Consider the following 18,858-nt stretch of genomic DNA (forward strand, 5'->3'; position numbering starts at 1 on the left):
GGGGACCGCCCCCCCCCCCCCCCACTGCCAGGTTGCTTTGGAGAGGTTTCAGCCCCTTGTTTCTGCTGCAGTTCCTGGGCAGTATCTGCTACTACCTACAGTAATTAACAAAGGCTGTGGCAGTGCAAGCAGCTTTCCGTGTTCCTGGTGCTGCCCCGGAGAGCAGTGATGCACTTGTCCAATATCATGCCTTGCTCTGAGCTCTTGCAGGGACTTAAATAATAATGTCTATTTAGTAAAACTGAAATTTTTGCTACAATGCAAGGGAAAGAGGAGAGCTCCAGAGTGTGCAGTGGTACAGATGCCGTGGCAAGTTTAGCCCCCCGAGAAACTCAGGGGGTAGTAGAGAAGCAGCTGAGCTACGGGGAGCTCAGGGACAGGTCACTGGGAGTTCAAAATCATAGTTTCTCCAGACATCTCTTAGCTGCGAATCTGTCCAAGAAATAAAGTCTTTGGGCAAGAGGACTTGTGGGAATGTCTGCTGGCAGAGTTGGAGCCACTCGGTTGTACCAGGAACAGGCCAGCGGTTTGTTTCACCAGCTCCAAGTCAGAAATGCTAAATGGACCAACAGGTCCAAAGAAGGAGGGAAGAGGTGGAGATGGCAGATCTAAGTGCTCTGAATCCCCCTCTGACCTGACCAGCTTGCTTTTCTGTTTTCTGTTTTCAAAAGAGCCAGCCCTTGGGCAACAAAGTAGAAATGGAAATCGCGAACATGTTGGAAAAAAACACCTCCCTGCTGAAGTTTGGGTACCATTTCACTCAGCAGGGTCCCCGGCTCCGCGCCTCCAATGCCATGATGAATAACAATGACCTAGGTGAGTTGGGCTGGCTGCAAGCCAGGGAGCACGGGAAGATCCCTCCCTCTGCCTGTGGGCAATTCCTAGTGGTAGAAGGGCAGAACTGCTCACCTGAAGGCTCTGGTGGATGTCCTTGAATTAGAAACCACCTCTTGAAGGGCCTGATGATGCCTTGCCCCTCAAGGAGGAAAGCAGCCTTCACTGACTGGTTCCCTAATGCAGCTGCTGTCGGCCAGGCAATCGGTTGCGCTCCAAACCTGGAGACACTGGGCAGATAAAACTCCCAGAAGAGGCAGTGGTTTTGGCAGTAACAGGGGGTCTTGTTGGGAAGGAGCGAGAGCTGCTAACATGCTTTGGTATGGCACGTGATAGAGCATATGGGACATGGGTTGTGAGCTGCCAGCACTTGTGATTCCTGCCAACTGCTTGTCTTCCTCCAGCTTCACTCCCACTTTAACGCAGAGATGAAAAGTAGTAGAGTTGAACTTTGACAGCAGTGGGCCTTGGCCCATCCCCTTCAGCAAAACAAATTGGGAGTGTTTCTAGGGAGAGGTGGGGAGCCACATGGTTTTGAGTTATCTTTGTACTCTCAGTGACGTGATCAGAAGTGCTTGTGAAGCAAAACGTGGGCCAGTCTGCAAAGTGCCGTGTCAGCTGATGCATGCAGCAGAGGCTTTCCTTTGCTTGGCTACAAGCTGCTGTAGAGCACTGGAAATCAGTCCAGCAGAGTAGCGTTGAATGCAGCCAACGTACCAGCCACGCTGTACTCAACGGCTCCTAGCTACACAGGCAGGGTGGTTACAAACATGACAGCGCCAAACTCCTTCTCCGCAGCGGCAGACAATATATCCGGGAGGAATAATCAAAAGTCTGCAGATTGTCCTTTTTGTACATTAGAAAGAACTCCTTCCCCGGGAGGGTGTGGGTTTGCAAGACTCGGAGGGACAGAGCCAGCGGCTGCCCTGACCCAGTGCTAGGCAGAGCCCTGCTGCGAGCGGGAGGCTGGGCTGGAGGCTCCCAGGGACACCCCCACCACCACTAGCACTGCTGGGATCTGCCAGACACGTCTAGAAAGCAAGGGCTAACAGGCAAGGTCTGAGAAAAGACCTAAAGTATAAATGCCAGCCGTGAAGAAATGGTGGAAAACTGGAACCACGTATTTTAATGTGCATATGGTTCACCACAGACAGGGTCTCCTGTCCCTTCATGAATCAACTTCGGGGTTAAAAGCCACAGAAAAACAGCTTTAAGTGGCTGCCGTATTTAGACAGATGACAAATACGTTGTATTTTAAAAATTAGCCAGTACCTAGGAACCACAGCCAAGCATAGAGGTATGTGCCAGTTCTTCAGGGACCACACAGAATACTCAGTATTATGGTTCACTGTGTATTTATTCTGCCTGCGGCTGCATTCCTGGTCACTAGAGAGCTGCACCAGGAAAGGCTTGCTATTTTCTGTCCTTTGGAACAGAGCAAGGGTTTTAATGACCATGCAGCACCTGGCATTCAAAGTAATCAGCTGGAAGATTTGAATCTAGTGTTTTAATTGCTCCTGCTGTTAAGGGGAGGAATTCACAACTTGCCTTCCACATAACAGTTGTGCATTTTCCCTCTTTGACCATTAAGATCTGAATTTTTTGTCTGATTTGGTTCTTGTTTGCAGCTCGTATTCATCAGTCTGATGGTCTCTGGCAATAGCGTCTCAGCTCTACACCTGGACAATGTATAAGTATAGAAAAACTTTCTTTTCCTCCCTGTCAGCAATAGTTCTGCTTGTGCTCCACTCCAGTGCTCTTGCCTACCATCACCTGATGCTACCAGAACTTGGTTTTGGTCCTATAGCTTCTTCTCTAAGATGCTCTGTATGACCCAACTATGAAGGCTTTTACATTCATCCTCATGAGCTAACCTCTGCATCCTCTTTGTAACTTTTTTTTTTCCTTTTTTTCTCGCACACATTTCTTGAAAAGTCAGGAGTGTAGCTGTCAGAGCTGTAAATCAACTTTAACAGTAGATAGGAGACTGCTTTGACCATGTTAACCATAATCAGAGGGCTGGAGGCTAAAGGCTTAAGAAATGAGAGAGATTTTTTTTTTTTTAAATTTAAAAGGGCAATTGAGAAAAACTAGCAAAGGAAAAACTGTGGCATCTGTCTCCTGCTGTCTTTACATCAGTCAGCATCAGATGTGATGCATGGCCGAAGTCAGATTACAAAGACAAACTGTGTGAAATGTAACTGACTGTAGAATAAGGGAAGTAAGGCTGAAAGTAGCTTCTGGCCTTAAAAATTCATAGGGAGAGAAACTTCATCTTACCTTCCTTGATTTTAAACTGTGTGATGCTGTGCCTGCTGCTTAAAGCAGGAATTCAGAAGCTGACGCTATCCTGTTTCTTTCCTGGCAGAAAGTACGTCTCAGCTCCTTTCCACAGCGGGTTAGCCAAGCCTGCCATCCACATCTTCCCGTTGTCATGACTGACTCCTCTTCCTCTTCTTTTTCAGTGAGGAAGAGAAGACTTGCAGAGTTGAACGGGCCTATTTTTCCCAAGTGCAGAACTGGAGTGTAGTTCCTGGCTATGGAGGTCATTCCCGGTGATCTGTGCTACACTGTGGAAATCTAAAGGCAATAAGTGCCTTGACAGAGTATTTGTGGTGCCTCGGTTCTGTTTTATGCACTAACAGTTTAAATTAACTAGTGGCCGTAGTTGAAGATTTTATCCAGTAGGACTGTTGATGTTTTCTGTAGAGTTGGAAACTATTCAAGCCAGTAACAACCTGCCAATTTTATGCAATCTCAGTTTAGAGTACATCCCAGTGTAAAAGTGACTCTTAATTAACCTGGGACCTAATTTTTCTATAAACTTCCTGCACGGTGTTTCATACAGTTAGGATGTGGTATGCATGAGTGAAAGATACAACTGTTCCACGCAAATTATAGAAGTATTAAAAAAATACTTTATTTTTTTTTTTCCAAATTGATCTCAAGTAACTATAGAGGAGCAACTAGTTTAACAAGCACTTCTACTACCTGGAAACATGGCTAATTTCAAGAATTGTGAATTACAACTTTTTACCGACATTTGCTGAGTCAATTAGTTGGAGATGCTGTTTCAAATGCATCCCTGTGTTTCTTAGAAAAAATTGATCTCCACCCCCTGATTAAATGGAACTTAAGGCCACCAATTATAAAACAGAGTCTCAAAAATTGAGCGGTTTAGGATGGGTTAATATCCTTCTATCCTATGCATGTCTGAAGAAAACAGTTACCTTTAGAGATGTGATGCAAATCCTAACCGCACAGAGATGGCCAAACTAATCAGCAAACCAGAGCCCTCTCTTCTAATCGCCACTCCCTTCAGTTTCCTAATGTTAAAAACTTGTGTCCAGATATTCACTGGAAACAAGTCAAATTCTCTCTCTTTGCTGTTTTGTCTAGATGACCGTGTCCATTAATTAAATTTCATTCTGCTAGGGATTGTTTCTTTTACTGCCATCCCTAATACCTGCATAAATGCAACAATAAATGTTGTGCCCTAGAAAAGCTGTTAAGTGAAATATCCCAACTCTGAACTTACACTGCATACAGTCTGACAGCTTTTTGTCAGTCAGTCAACTACCCAACATCTAGCCTGGGAGGAATTCCCCACAGGCTCGCGTAGCTCCCAGACATGCAGTGGATTGCACCCAGCACAATCCCATCCAAAACTCCCGCTATTAACGTGGGTGGGATCTTGCTCAGTAGGAAGAGTCTCCTGGCAGAAGCATTGCCGTACTGAAGCCTTATTCTTGGTCTGATGACAACATGTCCTAGAAAATGTTCTCACTTGTTAGAAATCTGTCTCTATACATCTGCTAAGAGTGAAGTTTTGCAGCCTTTTACACATACTCCAGCAAAAGTCCCACAGATTTCTTCAGAGCTTGTGCGCAGATACCACCCACGATTTAGCTCTGACCAATGAAGCAGAGAAACACTATACTTTCAGCAATGTGGGGAACATATTTGTTGCTCTTCAAATCTTAATAAATGTGCCAGTGGTGTCAAATAAAATGCTTTACTATAGCTTCTTCCCCCCACCCTGCAAGTTCCATACCAGAAAATGAAAAGAATACAGAGGAAAAATACTTGAAAATGTATTTAAAAAAAAAAAAGAAACTGGCAGACAGCCTCCTTCTTCCATATGCACTATGAAGACTTCAAAACGGTCAACTAAATCATCAAACCAGAGACACACAGTTTCAGCTGAGCCATCCACTCAGATTTGCATGGTACAGGCTCAGCTCTTCCGTTGGCTTCAGAAGAACATAAATGAATCTTATCCTGGGAAATCCTGATGGCGCTAAGAAACCCAGACGCACAAGGAGATGCATCTGCAGAGCAGGAAGCACTACTATGGATACTACAACAGCATTTTTTCCTGAATAAAAAAAAAAGCTCTTAAAAAGAAAAGGAAAAAAAAAAGCAAGAACCTTGTCCTGTGTTTCACTGTAGCAGCATCCAAATTAACCATGCAGCCCAAATGTATATTAAGCTGGCACGATTACTCCAGGTTCCCCATTTGATCCTTATAGAGCCACTTTGCTGAAAGATGCATGTGAGAGCTGAAAGCTGTGCAGCAGAGAGAGGCTGTGCTGAGAGGCATCAGGCTTTGTGGTGAAAGGCATCGAGCTGTGCAGCGATGGAGCTACAAAATGGTGATATTTAGGAGCAAATGGATCACTGTCCCAGCAGCTCTCCAGAAAAAGGGGAAAAAGCCATCTGCTGACTGCAGCATCTGGCAGTCACAGCCAATCCTGCTTAACTCTCGCCTCTCCTGGAGCTAATGTGCCTTCTCTCAGGCATTACCACGGAGGTGCCTGAATCCCACCACACAGCATTTCACATGGCAAGTCCTTATTTGTATTAACCTGACAAAACTAATCCAGAAGCCAGGATACAGAAGCTGCTCATGGGCTAACTTGCAAGAGGGAGGCTAAGGACGTCTCTTACCCCTGGCCCCTCTCTGCAGCAGAGGGAACCTGGCTTTATGGGCTTCCATCTCAAACCCTTCTCCCTTGCCTTAGTGCAGCAAGGACCAGAAGAGGCCCCATGGCTCCCCTCTGCCTTTGAGGTAGAATCTCCAGCTGCCAGGAGCTCTCAGGAGAATTGTACCTTGTAGCCAGGTCTACCACATGGCAGACAGCTAGCTAGGTTTCAGCATTTACCTCTGCAGAATTAAGCACCTCCAACATACAGGTGAAGTGTATTTGTGCAGTACTTTAAAAGTTATGATGGAAGCACTAAAAGTTATTTATCATCATAGGAGTTTCAGAAGTTTACATAGAAAATATAGTTGTTGCCATTCTGTACTGATAAGTGATATAGAAACAGCATTCCAAATAGATTACAGTGTTCCAGACTTGCTGATAAGACTGAATTATAAAATTTGTGTTCTTTTTATCCTAATACATGAAGAAAAGAGAGAGCATAATATGCAAGTTGGGGCACTCCCATCAGTGCTCTAGCCCAGGCCTGCAAGTAGAGCTTGCATATTTTTCCACAAATATTCCAGTCCTCAAAAGCACAGAGGTTAACTGGCCAGCAAAACTTGGGAGGCAAGATGCCAGGGGACCATGGGTACAGCTTAGACTTCTGCTGAAGATGTCTACTGATGGGAATTTTCCAATTTCTTCTCCAGTATGGATTGTGCACAGGTTTACTATTAAATACCATCCTAGAAAGATTCGCAAAGGAGACATTCGTAAGTTTCAAAGTTTTGCTTCATGAAAGGAACAGTCATAAAGACAGTTGCTGAACCGTTGATTTCACAGGAGCAATACTGGAGGTAAGAAGAAATGCTTGCCATGGCTTTAATGGAACCAATGCCCATGTCTTTAAGTTGCTAGTCAAGCCAACAATGAGGCCTTGCTGAATTCGTAGCACTGTGGGAGAAAGTTATAATCTATATGAAAATAACATTGCCCTAACTGTCATTAAGCAACTGCAGAAACCTGAGTAAACTGTTTTCTTGCTTTTAAAAGCAGTTGCCAGTAAAAAGCCCCAACAAACCAGTAGGTGATTTTGATTTCCTAACGACTACTATTTAGTACCAAGAATGACAGTAAGTTTCAAAGACATTTTTCAGTCAAGACACATCTTCTACACTATTAATAAAACCTTTCTGTACATTCTACAGCATCAGGCACACAAAGCAGCAGGCGGAGAAGTATTCTGAGCTCATATGCTGTGGATCCCTTCAAATTCAAAGACAATTTCTCCACTAATAGGAGCTGGAAATGGCATTAACATCTCACAGCTTTTGAAGAACTCAACCCATGTTTACAAAGCACAAATGCTCCCCAAATCTTGAATTATTTAACTTGGATAAAGGATCTTGCAGTGTCTTTACAGGTGTTGCTGACATTTATGCACACGTCAGCATCACTTCCAGTGCCATAATGCTGGTATTTTGACAGTCTCTGTGTTCCCCTCTCTGTGTGTCTCCATTTCAACATGCTTCAAGCTGTCGTTTTTTTTCTAGTGCAAGCAGAGCTGAGCCCTGGATATTTCATGTACTGACAAGCTGAGGGAAACAACAGTTCCCAGGGAGACAGAGCACTGGAATGAGGATTACTTTTGCTATTCATCCTACAGGTCACACACAACACGTATGGCTGGGCAGACAGTATCTGTGGGCCTTTGCTCCAGTTACAAGAGGGGTCCTTATGCTGCCTTCAGCCAGTTTTACACAGGAGCCAAGTCAGTGACTTCAGGTAACTACCCCTTGCTTCTCACTGGTATAAAGCAAGAGACGCAGGCAGATGGTGTGTACATGGAAAGTATCTTCACCTCTAATCCGGTCACGTACCCACACCCAACTGATACATCTGCTGTTTTCACACCCTAGCACTAGCTATTGAAGCAAACACATGATCATGGAGAGGTCGGACAGATCCATCTCCTTTCAGGAGGAAAAGAATGGAATTGTTCTTATGTCCCTTCAGTGTCTTTTGAATTGTGAGTAGCTGTGTCCCACCACACATACTCTGCTGCAAAATCCCCATGGTAGAGGCCACACTACAAGACTGTACCCAGGGAGAGGAATCCTGTAGTGCTCGTGATGGGTTGGGCACTCTGGTAATTTACGGTCAAGTAATGGATGGTTTTCAGGGCATACTCTAGGCTTAAAGGCAGCGTATGAACAAGACTTTCCAAGCCAACACATTTTCATGATTTCCAAACCTAACTGAATAACAGGGATCTGGTTACAGAAGCCCTTCACATTAGCACGTGTCAGATTAGCTAATGAAACAGCTTAATCTTTTCCTGCGTCCAGTGTCCTTTGTGAGACATGTTCAATAGGTACCCTTGGCCGTTTCCTTGTACATTCACATTCCTCCTTAAGTGTCTGTCCTGAAGCCCTTGAAGTCACCTTGAGCTCTTTCTCTTGACAAACAGGACAGCAAGCTGTAAGACCTTTGTTGCGACAACTTGGACATGTCAGGACAAGCTGCCGGCAGTGCTGGCTGGAACAAAGTTTATACTGGTCCCACAGTGTCCCACAGTATCTGCATGCTGGAGGGAGGAGGGAAAGAGAAAGTTAACACCCACTTGCCCCATCTGTCCCTTGCAGAGGGTTCTCCGTGGCACCAGGGGTCTGCATCTCATTTAAGTGGCTATCTATTGTCTTCCAGGTTTTTAATTCCTGCTTTAGCTTGATCTTCTAGAACCTAGTTAATTTTTAAACTTTTGATTTTGATGTAAAAAACTTAGGACAGCTGTCTCTCAGGACAAGGAAAAAGTGCTCACTAGTGCTTCCTCTAGTTCCAATCAGACAGATTTAAAGATTCTTGCTGCCAAGAGAAGAAGAAAGAGATGCTGGTGGTAATTAAGCCAGTATGCAGGAACGTTGCCTGCTGGGGAAGGGGGTGCCATGGGACTTCCTTCCACCTAAAAGCAATGGCTTGTGCAGATGGGGTGTCATTTGCAGTCCCGGTAGAGTCCTTCCACAACATCAGACAGGTTTTAGCCCTTTAACTGAAAGCTACAGCCCAGTTTAGCTGTACCATCAAGAAGGTGCCTACCCCAACACTTCCCCTTGAAACTTCTGTAGGGATGGCTGTGATGTATCCAGAGTGCATTCTGTTTCTACACCAAGCCAGGCACCTTCAAGACGTATACGGTAATTGCAGAGGAGGAATGGGAGGTTATGCTCAAAAAGTTACCAACTCAGAGAAAAACCAGCACTGCTTCCTAAAAAAGGCTAGAGCAAAATTCCATCTGTTTGTACCTGGCAACTGAGAAGAAGGAAACAGGTATTTCATTTGCAATATCTGAAGAGCGACCCCAGCCAGAAGACCAGGCAATGTTCTTAACAACTTCAACTAGAGGTCACTGAAATTCTACAGGCTACAGAAGCTTTTAAAGCATGAAAATAACAGAAGTGCTGTAGAACTCAGTGCCACCACTCTCCCAGTGCCTGGCAGTCTGTGCTGATGTTCTGTGAGATTACTGGAGCAGAGAAGAGCTGACAGCAGGAGAACTATTTAATGCTTCGGTCACTTGGCCAACCACAGCCTCATCAGCTCTGTGGGCAACAAGTGGGTATCAACAGCAGTAGTGCTTGACATACATCTCCATAGCTGCAGATGGCTCATAACAGCAGCTGTTCTGCAGGGGATGCTTCCTTTTACTGCCCCAGTTTTAGGGAACTCTGTTCAGTGACCCCCTTTTCTCTCATTTCTGTTTTATGTTTTAAAGCCATAGAGTCGATGATCATCGTGAAAAGTGACGGCACTAAAAGATCAAAGCGAGTATGAGGAAGAACTACACAGACCAGTTTGGCTGCCCCTATTCTGCACATCCCTGTGGAAACAATTGCAATAGCTTCCCAGCCTTCTGCACTTACATTATCTAGTCCTACCTGAGATGATGTCTTCATTGGAACAAATGGCGTAACGATCATCAAACACAAACAGCTTTCCCCTGTAGAATCCATCTGGAAACTCTTCCAGGTACTTGTGAATTCCACCTTTTAGCTGGTAAACCTCTCTGCACGCTGCCTGTTTAAAGCACATTAGCAGAAAAGCTGAAGGAGACAGCAACAGTGGTGGTGTGCCAGAGTTCCCAAAGCAAATGTTGTAAATGCCAGGGGTCAACGAAAAGCAGCAATTTCTCAGTGACCATCAGATGGCACCATGTGCACCCACAACTCTAGGCAGTGCCACCAGGGATTACTGGGCAGCTCCACAATGCTGACTTGTTGACATGAACCCAAATGTGCATTTAATATTACAGTCAAAAAAAGGCTAGTAACCTCCTCAGCTGAGGGAGGTTTGCTGCATCACAGATCAAACGCTTTTGAACCTCTGTGAACTGCTGCTTATTCTCTGTTTATGTAGTGAGCTGTTAGCAGGAGCATAATTTCCTCAGGGTTCACACTGGTGCAGCAAAGAAAAAAAAAATCAAGGTTTAAATCTCTGGAGAACATACATGTGTGCTGTCCCCTTGCTCCTTGAGGGAAGGATCCAGGAGAAGAGTGGGATGGAAAGCACAATTAGAACAATGCAGTGTGCTGGATTTAATTCCACAACACTGGGAAAGCACTGACTGGCTGATTTTCACCACTCTGAGATGCTCAAGCTGTGCAGTAATGGCCACAGAACATAACCTAGACAGAGCTTGTGGAAACACCGCAGAATGCTCTCAAGCCCTCCTAAAACACTGCTATAATGGGCAGGGCAGACTTACAAATACCTCTTCTCAGCAAATGGGTTATATAATTATTTTCACAGAGCAATCACTGCTGTGACACTAGTCCATGCAGATCATCCTGAGCTGCATTAAACTACCCACGTCCTTGACAGACAGCATGAGGCAAACGTGCGTCAGAGACATTTATCTCCCCACCTGTTCATTGAGCAGTCTGTGCTCAGTAAGAATTTACCAGCAAAAGAAAAGACAGCTGCCCTTAAAGCAGTCTGAACTCCCTGACACTTGTGCCCTCAGAATGACATCTCACCTTGCTCCGTAGGTAAGCAGAGCCTCTTTCACAACGAATCCCTCCTGTGCAGTACATCAGGACACGCTTGTCTTTAAAAAGCTCCAGATTTTCATCTACATAGCTGGGAAAATAGCTGAACTTCCTGATATCTGGAGCCAGACAGCCCTGGAAACGTCCCTGCAGTAACAACAGATGGCCATACAACTGATTACGAGCAGTCTTACATGGTAAAGTCCGTGCCTCGAACTACAGGAAGTAACAAACCTTTGGGCCAGAACATTCAGCTCACTGTGGCCGCTTTAGGCATTTCCTCAGCTGCATTTATGCATCAAAGTACCTGTTAAAACCTGTAAGAGGATTCTGGACACAGCATGTCTCCTCATCCAAACATAAAACAGGGAGCTAAGCAAGACAGAACTGTCAGAGAGAGGATGAGCCACAACAGTGCAGGAGGGCTGGTGCGTGTGACAGCAGGATGCCCCTATTCTTTTTGACATAAAGGACAAGGCAAAAATGCTGGAAAACATCGTTACAAACTATCTTACTTTTACTTCAAACTATATGGCATTCACTGCTAATGTTGTATGGACCACTTTGTCTTCTACCTGCCCCAAGCTGTATAAGCACTTAGCCGGGCAGGCTCCATGCTCCATCGCTGAGCAGGTCCTCTGCTGCTTGTGTCTAGTATTTATTACTAAACTGAACTTTGTACATATTACAGCCAATCTGGAATATGGAATCTCTTCTTCCAGTAAGGTAACACCCTCACAATGTGAAATGCTTACCCCGAGCACCTGTAACACACTGCAAAAAGCAGGCAAACAACACTTACTATTTTACTTTCATAGAAGTTCCTACAGTCCAGCAAGATGGTATCGCTTTGTCCTTGACTGGCCTGAGACAAATACTGTTCTACTTCTCTATGGAATTCCTGAGGGGATAAATGGATTCCTTTAACAAAAAAAAAAAAAAAGAAAAAAAAGAAAAAAAAAGAAAAATAAGAGAAAGAAGTGAGAAGCAGAACTACAAAACAATGTTATGTAAGATCTCGCTCCTGAGGGGAAAATGGGTTCCTTTAAAAAAAAAAAAAAAAAAGAAAAAAAAGAAAAAAAAAGAAAAATAAGAGAAAGAAGTGAGAAGCAGAACTACACAATGTTATGTAAGATCTCGCTGATCCAGCAGCTCCTCAGATTTCCAAACAAAAATTTTCTGTGACGGTTCACAGACTTTTCATCCCAACTCAACCAGCCAAGTTTATCCAAAGAGAAAGAAGTGAGAAGCAGAACTACAAAACAATGTTATGTAAGATCTCGCTGATCCAGATTCTCCTCAGATTTCCAAACAAAAATTTTCTGTGACGGTTCACAGACTTTTCATCCCAACTCAACCAGCCAAGTTTATCCATGTTTGGCTTCCTATTGACAAATGAAAGAAAACACAACACTGTTCCACACGACAGAAGAAGCAGCAGACAGGCATCTGTCTCTATGATCTTTGTTATGTCCCCCTAGCAACTCTTACAGTTGTAAAAGAATGAAAAATGTTTCCCTTCCCTTTGCTTATCTTTCATTACATTTGGAGGTGCAGAAATGCAAATTTTTTCAATTAAGCTCTTCTCTGCTGATAAAAATGGAAAATTTCCATAAGCATGTACTACTTTCAGTACAACTTCAATTTACATAAAGTTTCTCAGCTTTCAGGTTGCTCAGGACCTAGGACTCCCAAAAAAAGCCCCGAACTGGTCTGTTAATTGCTATTTGCTGTTCTCCTGCTTACCACTTGTGTAAGTGTCCTCATAGCAGATGCATAGCCAGTAACATCTTATCGGGCATAATCCATACTGAACAGCTACAGGTAGCAGAAAACAAATGCAGCCTGTGTTAGGGGAGTTGCATGAACCTGATGTAGAACGTGGCTCTGCTTTAGTATAAAAGGCAGGAGTATGGCTGTTAACTTCCACACAAGTAAAGCCAGGTCAGCAGTCCCTAACATAGGAACATGTATATACTTAACAGTAAGCTTCAGCAGGATTCTAGCATTTTCTTAAAAAAAAAACCCTCTCAGCACGAGAATCCACTGGATCCACATGAAGATTCCATGGAAAGCTCATCCTATACAACTTGGTTCTTACTGCAAGCTAACCACGAGAGCATTGGAGCTCTTTATATGGTATCATTTCTCAGCAGTCTCAAGCACCTACAGAATACTTAGAACAAATATGAATATATTCATGCATTGAAATGTCTTTCCTAACCATCATACATAGTTTCACCTTACATCTGCCTTTAGCAGGTGTCCAATGACTTGCTCCCTGACTAAAGCACAAGGTACGTCCCTACACCAAAACAAGGTAACTGCTTGATGTCATTTGAACTATTACTGTTTCCCACAAAACAGAAAGTTAATTCTAAAGTTTTTTGACGCAGCTAAACACTTAGCAAACCAAAACCTGGGCCAGCAAATCCCCTGCACCAGTAACTTTTGACTACCAGTAAGAAATCAATTTCCATATCTACTTCTCCTGTGTCCTGGCCACTGTGCAGAAGGAAATGTTTTTGATGAAGGTACTTTATTCTTCACTTACCTCTCACTTGGGTGAGAGGCTTTATTTTTCATTAAATCAACTTACCAGTTTCTTTATAAGACACTATCTTTGGATCAATGCCCATAGGTACAATTTCTTTGAACACTCCAACTCGAAGGTCTGGGAAACAGTGAGCTCCTCCTGCACTGCTCTAAGAAATTAAACACAAAAACAATCCACCAAAATTTGCCAGGTGTCAAGATTAAAATTACCCACTCACTTTAATTTCTCCAACTCACTAGAATATGAAAGTGTCTCAGTGGCTGGGGGAAAGAAACGTCTCTCTCATTGAAATCCACACTCTAAATCCCGAGGTTTAGGCAGTGGAACCCTACCGCAACCTGGCAGACAGGTGTCTTAGGCCCAATGACTACTCTGAAGGTGAGACAGGCACCATTTGGCATGAAGTGCGGAGTCACCAAGGAGTGGGAAGGAGAACAGATCTTAGTCAGAAACAATGTCACTAGCACCTATCGTGAGAAAGTCAAGGCCCCCACAGAGCATGCTGACCCTGACAGGAATATTAAATAACCTCCTCCAGTATCAGATCGTGTTGAGACATCTGGCCCTGCAGTTCTCTTCAGCTCCTCTGATGCCCGACACAAGCACAGCTAGGCCTCCAGTCATGACGTGTGCGATGGGAACTGCAGTTCATGGGCGTGAGAGACATATGGGAGGTCAGCCAGGCTCAAGGTTTAACAGTGGAGTCTGACACCACCCACCCCCCCCAAACTCAAGCGCAGGATTTCCCCTTTGGAGGTCTCGGCAAGCCCTTTTTGGTAGGCACGCCCACTGCAAGCGACAGGAAGTGAGAATTTCTGCAGGGCTGAGCCTCAAAACGTGGCTTAGGCACTATCAAGCACATAAACACTCAAAAGTGCAGTGCTGTGCAGCACTGTCCCAGCTATCACGGAAATCAGTCTGCAGCAACTACAGCGGCCAGTGAATATTTTCATAGCCCCAAGTGCAATTTTGACTCTTCTATGCCCATCTCTCCATGGCACAGGGACCTGAAATCCCCACTTACTTGGGTACCCAGTATGCAGAGGAACTGAGAGACAGAAAATACCATCATGTACTAATGCATGAATGTTGATGTCCAGAGAGATCATGCAGGGTTGGAGGTTTTGCCAAGGTCAAGGTAAAATTCCATCCCTGTTCTGTTTTTGCATCTACACATGACTGCAACTAACAGGTCACATTTACTCTTGACATTCAGCCAAGCACAACAGTTAAAAAGCTAAGACAGAATCAGCACTGTAGCTCTACATGGGATCCGAGTTTCACAAGTTTCACTAATTCCTTTGATCTAGTTATTTATGGAGGAAAAAAAATAGTACTCCCTGCAAATAAAACTGTGTGGAAGACAAAAATGCTATAAAAGTAGCAGCTTTCCTTCCTCACAGAGAAAGCAGTACCTACAGTGCTGGGGCAGCAAAAGCCTACCAGAGTGCCATATGGTGCCAGCCACAGCTGCCATCACCATCTGAAGACAGCAATCAGCACATATGCTCAGGCTCAAGCAGAAGTTAGCACCTCACTCTCCCTCCAGTCAGGCACTAACTGGAGTAGGGAGAGACCTCTTGACTCTGCCTGTGTACTTTCTCTAGAAGACATCCAGTTCATGGAACTGACAGTGCACCTATATGCACACCAAAGCCTGTGCGAACCTAAACCAGTAGGCTTCTAGGCAAGGATCTCAAATCAGGGTGAAGAAGAGACTGTGGGAATAGTTCGCTTGGGTAGGTGTACGTTGTGATGCCTTGGTTTTGGCAGTGAAGTTGGAGTAAATGCTTGTTGAAGAATGGTGGGGCTGAAGCACACTCCCTCATTCACCCCTATGGGGGGCTTTACAGCTACACCCATAGCTGCCAAAGCTTGTAGCAGCTGCTATCACTGCTCGTGATAACTGCTAGTGCTGGTGAAAACCAGCAGAGATATCTAAACAAAGTAAGGTTAGTAACCCTTGGCTTAGATCAGTGCTGGGAGAGCAGAACTGCTAGAGCAAAAGTAATACTATCAAGAAGCAATGTGCTTATTTCTCAAAAATTAAATGTCCTTCATTAACAATGCCTATGTAGAAATTATTTTTTCATACCTTGAAATCCTCTTGACACAAAATGTCTTTGAACAGAGGCTGGGAAAGCATAACTTCAATGTAGAGATTGGTAGCTACTTTGCTTCCACCAACTGTCCCATTAATCCCTTCTGAAGCAACTCGTACCTAGAAGAGAAGAGAAGCTGGGGCTAAGGCTTAGTAACAGCAAAAACAGATCTCAGTGAAATTCGCAAAATATGACTGGGTGACAAAAGGCAGACACACAAGTATGTCCAGAAAAGAGACTACTGAGGAAGGAAGGAAAAGAAGGTTATACTGAAGTTGAACATAAAGACGACAGTAAATAAAACAGGAATAAAACCCCAGTAATCACTTTTGAGCCATTTCAAAAGAATGACATCAAGACAGTCAGAAAAGTTTGTGCAATAAACAGAAATGCTAACTGGTTAACAAGCAAATCCTGCAGTCAGCATTAAAATTCCCACTGGAAGTCTGCCTCAGGAAGAACAATGGGTTGTGCCCAATGACTCACACAGCTGAAAGGAAAAATGTGAATATGCATAATATTGCATGTAATATGAAATTTCAGTGCGAGTCATTTTATCTCCAGCACTGACAAATGAACAAAAACTCTGAAGTGGTAAAAAAAAAAAAAGACTGAATATAAGAGGCAAGGAAAAAAACAACCGGTTGAGAAGGCAAATGCTGTACCTGTCTTGGAGATGGGGGGGGAAAAAAAAAAAAAAAGAGAAAAATACCAACTACCAGACAAGACAGCTGAGCAAAAAAAGGAATGAATGCATCAGGACATTTCACCCCCAGACCTGTGCTGATGTAGAACTGGGAAGGTGCCTACCATTGGCAAAGAAAAAGAAGCTATTTAGGAAGACAAGTCAAAGATAAAAGTAGTTTCCTGCTCTGAGTTGCCCTCTTGAAAAATCCTTCTCCCCACAGATAGCCTAGGAACATCAGCTTCATGAGGCTAAATTCACCTTTGCCCACCCTAGCCTCAAGAGGCCAGCTAGATGTAAATGACACCTCATTTGGTCTAATCTGCCAGGAATGAAAAGAACAGACTCGGTACAGAAATGAGCACTGCTATCCTACGGTGTGGTCTAAGGTGTCGGTTGCTCTTGTCTCATTCCTGACACTATGGATTACAGCTCAGTGTAGTGATTCTGACTGGAAGACCATTGCGCGTTGAGGAGTTAGTGATACACGTAACAGTTAACCAGAGCAAGCCCAGACCCATGCCGCACTGTGCTGCACCTCCAGCTTGGCCTTCAGCCTGTGTTGTGCTGCACGTATCCTTTAGCAGCAGGATAAACTCAGCCCGATAACCCTGCACGCAGCTCCCTGTTGATACCAGTGATTATGCCGCCTGCATGTCCTTGCCTTTATCTAAAAGTGCATCAAGAAGTTCTCATATGAATATCCTTTCTGTTTGACAGCAGGAGTACTGAAAAGACTTGTTTTCCTGTAAAAAAAAATAAATCTGCAACAGTTTGAATGATGGAAGTAGGGTAACCCTTGCAAGGACAGGGTCTGCACAGTGTGCTGTGCGTGGATCAGAGGCTCGCTCAATGCTGCACAACTCAAGGTTCCCAGCATCGAAAGGCATAAAAGATTATCTGTATTTTCTTTTTCTTTGTAGCGTTAGCTCTTAAATAGCATTTTTACAGAGTCTGAGTGCCTTTCTTAACGGGATCGTAACAGACTAGCACCTTCTGGTTCAAAACACTTGGTTCTCCACATGCCCCATTGTCCTGCACCAAGTAAAGATTTTTTTTAAGAATACAACCATTGCTTAAAACCTCACCTTGCCAGTGAGATGCAGATGCTGGCACAGAGCCTTTTGCCAAGCACACAGTTTCTCTGGATCCTTCACCTCACAGTAACAGTAATAGAGAAGTACTTCTCCCACCTTGCTGTCCATAGCATGGCAAAGATGAACAAAGAGGAAAAGGATGTTAGGGTTGAAAGCACAAAAATATACTATTAGCAGTAACCATTCAAAAAGCAGACAACTTTCTTCTGGCAGATGTAGGGAGAAAAACAAAACAAAACAAAAAAAACTTTGGAGGGATCAGCACTGCTGGGTTTGAGTTATTTCAAAGAGAAAGAATATGAACTAAAAAAAGCTCCCACATTCCTAGTTGTTGGGACTGGTTACAAAATGAACTCATCTGTGCTGCATGGGTCATCTCTGCCAGCGACCTACAGTGTGCTCTACTCAAGTTTCTCTCAACACACAAGACACAAGAACTGCTGTTTTCTGTGCATACAAGTGTCCCATCAAATGCTTAATTTGACAAACTCGTACACTGAAAATTCAAGTGGTTGAGCAATCTAAATTTCAAATTTCAATTTTTCAATTTTCAGTGAGGTTGTGTGTGCCTGCATTCTGAGCAGCACAAGCCGAACTCTCGCACAATCAGAAACACTTTTGTGAACCTATTTATTCATCGCTAACGAGCCCTTAAGGTACTTGAACGAGCAGAGGAAAGGGACCTGCGCAGAGCAGACCCTGCTGTTCTGCTCTTTTCTGTTACAGTCCGTCCTTACTTCCAGATCTAAGCCATCGAGTAACACCTGTACAGGTCTGCTTTAACAGCACGGGATGATATAGCTCTGATAGTTCAATCCTCCCAAGTTCCCACCTTTACCATCAGAAAAATGCAGCATATCTACTTCTTTATCAGCACAGTGGTAATTTGCATGTTTTGTACAGGCGTGAGCAGTTGTGAAAGGAATCCAAATAAACCAAGTGACTCCTGGAGGGTACCTACACCTGTTGATCTAAAGAAGTATCTCAGGAAGGTATCCAAAGCATCTGAAGATCTAAGAGAGTATCAGGGAAGACTCGTTCTGTATCTCAAAGCGTCACTTGACTGAACATCATAAGAATGAAAAGTAGTACTGTCAGAAGACCATGTAAAGTGCAAGCAGGCCAACACCCCACTCCCGGCCAGCACCGGTCCTCCAAACTGCTGAGGGACTTTCTTACCTTGTCAGATCATCATAGCTAACGTGGCTTGTGTCTGGGAGCGTACAGGAGATCTCAGGACTGCTACGAGAGTGCCCATTCAGCCCGTCTGCGTTGCCCGCAGGAGCCGGGACGCTCGAGGGGCTCACTTCAGCAGCTGCCTGCTTTGCAGTCAGGCCCGCCTGCTGCCCGGCCTCAGCCGGGCCCGCCTGCTGCCCGATGTCTCCGGTGTGCTGCAGGGCCACATGCCTGTGAATGCCGGAGAGCTCTTCAAAGGCCAGCCGGCAGCACCGCCACCGCACGCCCTCTCCGCCGGCGGGACACCGGGCTGCGGCCGGCACCTCCTTTGCTTTGACGAACAGGGAAAAGGCCTGAAACGCACCACAAGCGCCACCCGTTACCGGCGCTCCCGCTGCCGTCCGCGACCCGCCCACCGCCCCCCGGGCCGGGAG

At 44.6% G+C, this 18,858-nt stretch overlaps 2 protein-coding genes across 2 annotated transcripts in view; one reads left to right on the plus strand and one right to left on the minus strand.

Annotated features, from left to right (window-relative positions):
* Positions 1-4,853, plus strand: part of TMOD1 (tropomodulin 1) — an 18,737-nt gene extending 13,884 nt beyond the window's left edge. The window contains exons 8-9 of the mRNA XM_019473598.1: positions 672-816; positions 3,300-4,853. Of these exons, the coding sequence (XP_019329143.1) occupies positions 672-816; positions 3,300-3,364 (210 nt within the window). The 3' untranslated portion in view covers positions 3,365-4,853. The remainder of the gene's footprint in view (positions 1-671; positions 817-3,299) is intronic.
* An 82-nt stretch (positions 4,854-4,935) lies between these two features.
* Positions 4,936-18,858, minus strand: part of TSTD2 (thiosulfate sulfurtransferase like domain containing 2) — a 15,574-nt gene continuing 1,651 nt past the window's right edge. The window contains exons 2-9 of the mRNA XM_019473594.1: positions 18,428-18,777; positions 17,240-17,348; positions 15,460-15,585; positions 13,407-13,512; positions 11,610-11,728; positions 10,796-10,954; positions 9,698-9,836; positions 4,936-8,349 (exon numbers count right to left, since the gene is read on the minus strand). Of these exons, the coding sequence (XP_019329139.1) occupies positions 8,090-8,349; positions 9,698-9,836; positions 10,796-10,954; positions 11,610-11,728; positions 13,407-13,512; positions 15,460-15,585; positions 17,240-17,348; positions 18,428-18,777 (1,368 nt within the window). The 3' untranslated portion in view covers positions 4,936-8,089. The remainder of the gene's footprint in view (positions 8,350-9,697; positions 9,837-10,795; positions 10,955-11,609; positions 11,729-13,406; positions 13,513-15,459; positions 15,586-17,239; positions 17,349-18,427; positions 18,778-18,858) is intronic.

The sequence above is a fragment of the Aptenodytes forsteri genome, unplaced genomic scaffold (genome assembly GCF_000699145.1).
Source record: "Aptenodytes forsteri isolate BGI_AS27 unplaced genomic scaffold, ASM69914v1 Scaffold167, whole genome shotgun sequence".
Lineage (NCBI taxonomy): Eukaryota > Metazoa > Chordata > Aves > Sphenisciformes > Spheniscidae > Aptenodytes > Aptenodytes forsteri.